Source organism: Muntiacus reevesi, chromosome 15 (assembly GCF_963930625.1).
Source record: "Muntiacus reevesi chromosome 15, mMunRee1.1, whole genome shotgun sequence".
Taxonomy (NCBI): Eukaryota; Metazoa; Chordata; class Mammalia; order Artiodactyla; family Cervidae; genus Muntiacus; species Muntiacus reevesi.
Genome location: NC_089263.1, coordinates 34,838,693 through 34,848,241, shown reverse-complemented (window position 1 = coordinate 34,848,241; position 9,549 = coordinate 34,838,693). Strand labels below are relative to the sequence as shown.

At 41.4% G+C, this 9,549-nt stretch overlaps 1 protein-coding gene across 1 annotated transcript in view; it reads left to right on the top strand.

Annotated features, from left to right (window-relative positions):
• Window positions 1–5,384: 5,384 nt before the first annotated feature.
• NOVA1 (NOVA alternative splicing regulator 1) overlaps window positions 5,385–9,549 on the top strand; it is a 160,510-nt gene continuing 156,345 nt past the window's right edge. Inside the window, exons 1-2 of the mRNA XM_065906422.1 lie at window positions 5,385–6,218; window positions 7,967–8,110. Coding sequence (XP_065762494.1) covers window positions 6,083–6,218; window positions 7,967–8,110 — 280 coding nt within the window. The 5' untranslated portion in view covers window positions 5,385–6,082. The remainder of the gene's footprint in view (window positions 6,219–7,966; window positions 8,111–9,549) is intronic.

The window sequence follows — 9,549 nt, the reverse complement described above, 5'->3', positions numbered from 1 at the left end:
CGGTTAGATAACATCACCCACTCAATGGACATGAATTTGAGCAAATTCCAGGAGGTGGTGGAGGACAGCGGAGCCTGGAGTGCTGCAGTCCATGGGGTCAAAAAGTTGGACATGACTTAGTGACTGAACAACAATAAGCTAATAAAGTTAAGTGTAAGAGTCAGAAACAGATCATCAGGTCAAGATTCTTTTTGTTTGTTTTTAACTTTTTACCTTGAAATAAGTTCAGTCTTGAAGAAGAGTTGCAAAAATAGAAGCTCCCCAATACTCTCCCCAGTTTCCCCTAAGGTTAACTTTTTACACAGCTGTGTTCTAGTTATCACAAGGCTCTTTCTATTGCACTGCAGAAAGGGTTAGTTCTTTATTGTCTATATATGCATTTCATAAAATACTCAGTGCTAAAGAATTTAGGATTTTCTTATAATATTAACATATCTCAATACCTATTAGGATGACACATTTGCAACTGGAATATAAGTTTGGGGACTTTTTGGAATAATGCTAATAACACATTTATATCTCTGTATAAATTAGTGTGAGCTTTTATAGACTGTTTCATAAACATATCACCAACAGTGGATTTGTATTATTAACTGTATAAACATAAAGGCTGGATGAAAAATTCCAATAAATTACTTTCTAAGATGTGCAATCTTAGAAAAATATTTCTTCAGTTTGTTTATAGAACTTCTATATATATACACATATATGACTATAGACTATATATATATAACTTAACTTCTATAAACTTAAATCCCTGTGATGTGGGATTAGGTAATACACTCTTTTGGCATATATTTGCTACTATTTTCTTTGTGCTGGATTGAGTGAAAAAATAATCAGAACAGGTAAACCGAGTCTCTCTAAAAAATTAAAAATGTATTTTTAAAAAACAAAATCAGTTGGGCTATTGAAAATCTCTGCTTGGTTACAATATTTGGATTGCTAAAATTGTAAAACTTCTTTTAGTACTTTAAGCTTTGCAAATTTTTTCTTACTTCCATATTTATTTGATCTTTCCCTCCAACACTTTGCAAGAACAGGTTTCTCGTTTTCCTTTTTCCTAATTTCATTTTGATACTAGTAATAAACTGTTACTGCCCTACCCATATCTCCTTGTCAGAGCACTCTGGCCTGATTTTCCAAAATGGTGGGGGATATTCCACAGCATTTTCAGCCTATGTAAGGACAGAACAGCCTCCAGACTCCATAGATAGTCCTCAAAAAAAGATGCTGCTCTTGTAGTTGGAAGATTAGCCAGCATGCATTGTATAAATGCACCCTGTAAATAGACCCTGACCAGTGACTGAAGAGAGTTGGTGCATATATACACCTGTTTTCTCAGGCTTTCAGCAGGATAATTCTGAGGTTACCATTTCAATGATTTTTCAGGAAATCCCACTGAGATTCTGTTTGCTCACAGTGATAATTTGCTGGGGAATTCACACCCTTCATTGCCTCCCTTCCATTCCCTGTCTCACTTCCCCAGGATCCTACTGTTTCCTGAAATCACTTCCAAAGTAAACTACTTGCACTTGAATCCTTAACTCAGGATCTGCTTTTAATAGACCATAAACTCAGAAAATATTTTCCCAAAGCTTAGGCTGCAGAGAAATACTCAGTATTTATGTTCTTTAGTAACAGAACTGATTGTAGCAAAGACAGGAACATGGAGACAAAGAAATAGGCTTGAGTATACTTGTGGATATCAATTATCTGTGATTTCTCTAAAAAGCCAATCATTATTACCAAAAATATATTATCTTTTGTTACTCAGACTGAAATTTAGGAAGGAAAAGGATATCCAATGAAAGCCAATAAAGATTGAGCATTTTGTTCTTCAGATTAATATCATTTTCTATCATAGTTGCTTATGTTCATAAGTCACCAAGTAGTTAACGAAAAGCACACAAATTCTATTGTGTCTTAAGATCTGAAAAACATTATTAAATTTGCAGTGCCAATTGCCTGGTTAATTAAAAAATAAACTATTTCTTTTCAGAGAATTAAAAGGTCAAGTGCTTCTATTATATTTTTGGAAAGTTCAAACAGTTTATTTGCAGCATAAGATGTATAGCATGCTGTATCATAATATAGCATGCTGTGCAGCAGCTTAATAATAAACTGGGAGGCGCTTTACCTCTTTATTTCTTCAGTTTTATTAGCTGGGACAAAATGCAGAATACAACAGGTAAAATGTTTGTCTATCTGATTAGAATGGTAGAGGTATATGCAGTGAGAAATGAAGTATGATTTTTTTAAAAAGACACCAAAATATACTATACTAGGGAATAGAGGCTTAATTAGAATGTACACTCTGATAACCGTCATTAATCAAATCAGCTCAGAGCTGACTGATCCTTAGATGTTTAACCAGGTCAGAGACTTAGGAGAGTGTCTTAATTCCTGGCATAACACAGCTTGCTTACTATGAGATAGCCTAAAGATCCCCTGGAGTAGGAAATGGCAACCCACTCCAGTATTCTTGCTTGGAAAATTCCATGGACAGAGGAGCCTGGGCAGTTATGGTTCATGGGGTCACAGAGTCAGACGGTAGAGAGACTGAACTTGCACACATGCGCGCTCACACACACACACCCACATCCATATTAAAAACCATATCTTCTGCTTCTGGGCCCCATGTAGTGGTCAACAGTATTTAAATATTAAATCTAAAGATGAATAAGAGAAGGGTCAAATAAATACCATAAGAATACAGTGCCATGACTATTTCAGCAGGTTTATGTCTATAAGGCAATTTAACTTAGAAGGCTCATTTTGAATCTAACTTACACACAGCAATGACAAATATTTTTCCAACTATTTTAGAAATATTTTATTTCTTTTTAGAAATTTGTGAACCCCAAGTTTTCCAGTTCTAAAACTTGTCTTTCCCCAATTTAAAACTACATTCTACTGAACGCTTTGCTCAGACTTTAATGTAATATAGCTTCGAACTATCTTTGAGTTATCTTTGTCCCTCATCTTTTACTGTTTTGAAATAATCTAGTTGCAAATCCCTTTTCTACTTTTTAATTTATGAAAACTATGTCTTTCAATTTATGAAAAATGTCTGCACATTTTTCACAGAATACTTTGTGTAATATCTGGCATCAGCCTTTTTTCTATCTTGACAACCACAGGCTTATTCCAAACCACATTTTTTTTTTCTTATCACAGCTTTCCCTTCGTTTAAAAAAAACATCCAATTCTGTGTGTAAATTCTCTTTATTTTTGGTCATGAGGGCTATATTGTGGGTTCTTATAACATCATACACCAGATCGAAATTCTGGACTTTGGTTCACAGACCTCTACCAATATGTACTAACTTACCTGCTTTCCCTTTTAGCTCTCAGCGCATCTTCTTCCCTGACTTAAGGCAAACGTGTTTTTCATATTCCAGATGAACTTTTATTCTCGAACTAAACGTTATTCTCTTCCTCATTCAGCTGAGTGTCGTCTTTTATTACTTAAAAGTACCAGAAATCCCAATGCCACCTAGATGCTCCTTCCAATAAAGGATGCTAAAAGCAGGGTTAGTATTCTTTCCATTCCCTTCTCTATCTACCAGAAATCAAATTTTATTCTATTCCGTTATTGCCTCAGCTATGCAAGTATTCTTGGTCAATTAGAGTGAAGTTCTTTCCGAGCTAGCCTGATACTAAAGCCGTTTTCACGTTTAAGTGCTGTTCTAGAAACCTATAGGAAAGGAGCATCTTTGTTCTAGAAATCTAGTGAATATGTTCATAAGTTTTACATCTTACAATACGTTGCCACGAATATTATTTCATTTGACTCAAGAATTCCAGGAGGTAAAGACCCATTATTTTGCGGGAGGGGAACCTGAGGCTCCAGTGTACTGCAGTATTCAAGCGGACAGACTCTGGAATCAAGACGACTTGAGGTTGAATTATTACTACTGTGTTTACACCACTGTGATTTAGGTAAAATTATTAATATCTCTAAACCCAAACTGCCTCATTAAACGGAGACAGTAATAACTACATGATACACCGCATGTAAAGAGCACATGTGAAGTTGGTTGCTTGGCACATGGTAAAAGCCCTTAATACATACAGCAACATGTTAAGGGGCTGTCTGAGGATACTTTTAGAATATGCCCGCCAGGAACTTGAAACCAAGATTTCTGAACTCCAAAGCCCATGGTTTTTCACTATCACTGCTTCCTAGTACACTGATTTAATTACTAATTTGATGGATGACCTTGAGCAAAATACTTTACTGGGTCAGTTTACTCATCTGTAAACGGAATCTTTCCCGACATTCAGCGTCTACTCCAAATATATATTTTCTTGTCTGTAGTGTTCTGGTTGAGCTTTTAGTTCGTTATACATCCGAGATCTGTGTAATCATAAGATGTGAATGCGCTGCATTTTACTCGTATATTCCTTTTTCGTTCGGAATTTATAGTTTTGGATACACACCCAGCTGTTGCCTGTCTTTAGTCCGCCTCTCGGCGCCTCGTGAAGGGGATACTCCTACCTAGCTTTATTTATTTATATCCTGCCTTGTTTCCGAAAGGATTTAAGGCGGCGAGTGAGACACTTCAAGTTCCCTAACGAAGTCACACAGTGCGAGTAATACTCCTGATGAAATCACTCCGTAGATCCGCCCTTGAGTGAGAGGCTAACTACTGTCTTTCACCTAACTCTTAAAAACGGATGTACCTAGCTAGAAGTCCTGGAAGCACACGGCTAAGGTCCCTCCCTCAGCCTTAGCGCTGTCCCACCCGTTGGGAACGGTCACTCGAATGCCCTTCTCAGCCTAGCCAAAACTGTCGCCGCTCGAGTCCCGGCTGGACCGAGATGCCACCCCAGCCCTTCACTCCCTCTCATTCCCAAGTTTCCTGATTGGGAAGGGGCCTGAAGAGCCTTTCTCACGTTTCCATACTACTGGCTGGCACGGCTGTCAGTAACGTCTGCTTCCCGCCTTCCAGCCTAGCGCGTTTCTTGGACCCCCTCGGTTTCTGCGACAAGCGGCTTACGTTTGCCTGAGCCGTGTTGCCGGGGACCCGCGACCTTTCACCCCTCCCTTCCCACGGGAGCGCCCCGGCCCCCGGCCCCGCCCCCGCCGCCGGCGCGCGCCCCCGCGCACGCGCTCCGCCGGCGCGCGCTCTCACTCCCGCGCAGACACGCACACTCTTCCCCCTCAGGCGCGCCCCCCCCACCCCGCCCCCGCAGGCTGAGGCTTCGGCGTAGGGAGGCGGCGGCGGCGGCGGCGGCGCTGCTGAGAGGCAGGGACCGGAGCGCGAAGTGTGTGGGAGTCTGCGAACTCAACCCCTCACTACCCTCCCCTCTCAGCCATCCCCCTCCCTCCCCGCCAGCCTCCCCCCTCCCCCCCCCACAAGCGGGAGAAATAATGAGCGAGACCGGGCGGCAGCAGCAGCAGCAGCGGCAGCGGCAGCGGCAGCAGCAGCGCCGAGCAGCCCAGGCAACGGCAGAACCGCTCCGGCAGCGGCGGCGGCGGCAGCACCAGCAGCGGGAGCGAGCGCAGCGCTAGCGCGGCGCCGGGACCGCCGCGCTCCTTCGCGGCTCCTGCCCTCCTCCGCCGCTCGCTCCTCTCTCCGCATCCACCTCCTTCCCCTCCTCCTGCTCATTCACTCTTTCCCTCGCGCTCCCCTCCTCCTCGGCTTCTCCCCGCGCCCCGCCAGCCCTCGCGCTCTCCCACTCCCTCTGCCCGTCCTCCCCGCTCCCCTCCTCCCGCTCACTCACTCGCCCCTCTCCTTTCTCCACTCTCTCCCCCTCTCTCCTTTCTTCTCCTTCTTTCTCCCTCCGTCTCTCACACCCCCTCCATTCCCCTGTCTCCTTCCTGACACTGCACTGCAGCTGCTCCTCAGCCCTGCCCCCTCCCCAGTGAGAACAAACCAAACCAGCAACATTGCTTTTTTTTTCTTAAAGAGATTTCTATTGATCCGATTAAAAAAAACAAAAACAAAAACAAAACAACCTTAAGAAACCCCAAAAGCAAAAAAAAAAAAAAAAAAAAGCAAAAAAAAAAAAAAGCAAAAGCCAAAACAAAAGGGAGCGCCTTCTCCCCGTAGAAGCGGCAGGAACTGCAAGCATGATGGCGGCAGCTCCCATTCAGCAGAACGGGACCCACACTGGGGTGCCCATAGACCTGGACCCGCCGGACTCGCGGAAAAGGCCGCTGGAAGCCCCCCCTGAAGCCGGCAGCACCAAGAGGACCAATACGGGCGGTGGGTATCGCTTCCACCTCCCCGCTGGCCCCATCCCCCGCCGCCCGCCCCTGCCTCCCTCCCTCCCGCCGCCCTGCCTCCCTCCCTCCCGCGGCCCGGACGCCTCCAGCCCGAAGCCGGCGGCTCCCGCGCCCTGCCTCGCGCCCCCTCCCCTGCACCTGCCCCGCACCTCGCCGGGCCCGATACATTTCCATTTCTGTGTTTTATCATTCATCAAAATGGCGACCGGGTTTTTCGGAATAGCCCTCTCTTTCCCTTTAATTCGGTCGAAAGGCTGACCGTTTAAATATCCTAGACCTGGGCCAGGGGGTCCGTTAAGGAGGAAGAGGATGACCCCGAGCGAGGTGATGGCCGCCCGAAGATGCGCGCTGCGTTTAACAGTCGGATAAAATAAATAAATAAATGGCACTCGGGTAGCGGAGAGCGAATGACTGGGGCACCGGAGAGTTTTGCTCTCTTCATCCCCTTGGTTTGGGCCACAAGTAGTATGCAAAATCTTGAAGAGTGCGTGCTCTTACCGCACTCACACTGTCGGTGCAAAAATCTCTTTGATTTGTCTTCGGGGGTGTGCATAGGAGGGTGGGGGTGTCTGGTACTGTGACTTGTTAGTTAACATCCTGCGCTTCCCGGGAAGATGAGTTATAACGGGACCGGTACCGCTTCTTCATTTGCACTGGAGTCATCTTAACAATGCACCCAATGCATCGAGGCAGAGGTGAATTGATCTACAGCATGTACTTTAGAGCCGGATGGGGGTCTTGCGAATGGCACACCCGAAAAATTTGGAACGTTCATATTCACATAAGGAAGCTGGATTTACCGGGGTGTTTCCTATTTAAGACACCATCAGTTTGACGGAAATTAAAGTTTAGGGAGTTGGCTTTATTTTCTAAAACATTTCATTTCGGTCTTTTTTGGTTCATCCACCCCCTCCGTTTTAATACTTGTGATTCTTTTGGAGAAGGAACATTATCTGGTCACTTTTAAGTGTATTTGATGTAAATGACTCCTAAGCTTTTTAGTATTGGCAAAATTCTTCTTAAGGTCCTTTAATTAATGAGCTTAAACGAGATCATAGTAGACTAAGGAGTGCTAAAGAAATACTCCAGGATTAGTTAGATTTGCCAGTCCACATCACTTTGAGTTATTTCCTGGCAGTTATTGAAGGCTTGGAATACACCCTACAGTTTGGGTGGATTATTTGGTAGGAGAATGGTTGTTTTGCATACTTTAAGTAGGATACAGGCAATGGCTAATTGTAGTGCTTGTGTGTTTGCTCGTGTCAAATAAATATAGCTCATCACTATTTACCGTCCTTTTATTTATTTATTTTGCAATATGTTAAGTGAAGGTTTGTCATGGTATAAATCTCTGAAGTTTTGTTGAAGGGTCACTTCGTTTTCTTTTACCATAGTAACCACAGATAGAATTGGAAGACTTCCATGTTTGGAATAACAACTGGAATTTAGTCATCAGTTTCTACAGTGTTGCAAAATAATAGAACATGTTTAGATTTTAATTCCAAGTTAGAGAAAGTATCAATTCTACAAAGTGGGAAACATTTCGTACTTACTTATTTTTCAGTGTAATTGGCTTATTTTTGTTCTTTATAAAAACAATTTAACCCCATATTTCCTGCAGCTATATGCCCAGTGGTTTAATCGCTGTTTTTCTCTCTCGAGGGTGGAGGGAGGGTACAAAGTTTAAAATTATTGTTTTAATGGAGTGTATTTCTTTGCATTTTTCAGAAGACGGCCAGTATTTTCTAAAGGTTCTCATACCTAGTTATGCTGCTGGATCTATAATTGGAAAGGGAGGACAGACAATTGTTCAATTGCAAAAAGAAACTGGAGCCACCATCAAGCTGTCTAAGTCCAAAGATTTTTACCCAGGTAGGTGCAATGATGAAGAGATTGTTTGATAAATCCCCAAGGAAAGAAAAAAAAAAGATCTACCTGTGTCGTGTGCTATATTGAAAGAATTCTTAATAGTGTAGACTTTATTTAGGTGTTTGATGTATTAGAGTATTTGTGGAATAATTTTAGAAGTATATTCACTCTTGATTACCTTTGGTTTCTATAATTGATATTCCATCTCTGATGTAGACCAATTTCGAAATGAATCTTCTGGGTATTTCTAACTACTTCTTTTGATTAGGAAAAAAAAAAAAAAACTAACTAAAATTTAAAGATAGAAACCTGGACAGCTGGCATCAGGAAATAGGGTTCTTCTGGAGTTTTCAGACATAATTGTAATGACAATTAGTCTAGAGTGAATTCAGAAGAGGGGATAGAAAGGCTTCTTAAAAGAATGGACCATTTACTTTCTAAATCCATTATGTACCTCTTTCTGCTTCATTGCTTTGTTTGTTGGCCCTGGAGTAAAGAGGACAAGTGCTTCCTCTAAAGATTTTTAAAATACTGTGTTTTTAATTTAATTGTGACAAGGAAATATATTATGTGAGAAGTAGAACCATGCTTCAAAATTTGTGTTCTTTAAAAGCTGTGTTTGATCAAAATATGTTAACAGTTTGTGTGGCACTGTAGGTAACTGTAATCCAGTGGAATATGGCAAGTTTCCTAGATGGTATAATTTTTTTTTGTACTTTTCAGTGTGTTTTTTAAAATTTCAACTGTTTCATAGTTCTGAGTATTTATCTTTTTAAAAATCATTTTCTACTTAGTATGTGGATTTTAAGTTTAATTGGAAAATCTCCATAATTGAATAATGTATCTCCTAGATAAAACATTATTTGTGTTTACCTTCATGCAGTTTCTGCCATGTTTTTTGATTATTTCATCTTTATGTCCATAAAAATATTTATTCAGTGCTGAGGGGACCAGTGCTGCTTTTTTTTTTTTTTCTTGGTGGGAAATAAAAGCTGATTTGCTTTCAATGATCTAATTCAGTAAGAGTTCTTTAGTACAGCAAAGACATCTGGCATGAATGTAAGCAAAACATTTGGAGGCCAATCGCTTGGTTGTAGAAAATGGACCATTATACTGTATAAGAAGGTTTTAGATTGGTTGGAACTATCATTTAGTTATATAAATTAAATGTACTATATTTGGTAAACATTACACTTGCTAAACTAAGGTGTAATCTCTTAGATGTGATATCCTTCAAAAGTTTATTTTCTGTGAGTGTAGTTTTGTAGATGGCTTTCCTTGTCTCTGAAACTTTCCTTATGCATTAGGAAAGTTTGCTAACATATTCATTCTTATGTTTAAAAGGTATGTTATGATGGAAAAAATCAATGTGGAACTGTGAAAATCCTTGGTACAAATAAAAGCATTCAAAAGAGCTTGATTGCGGAATTAATAACGTTATA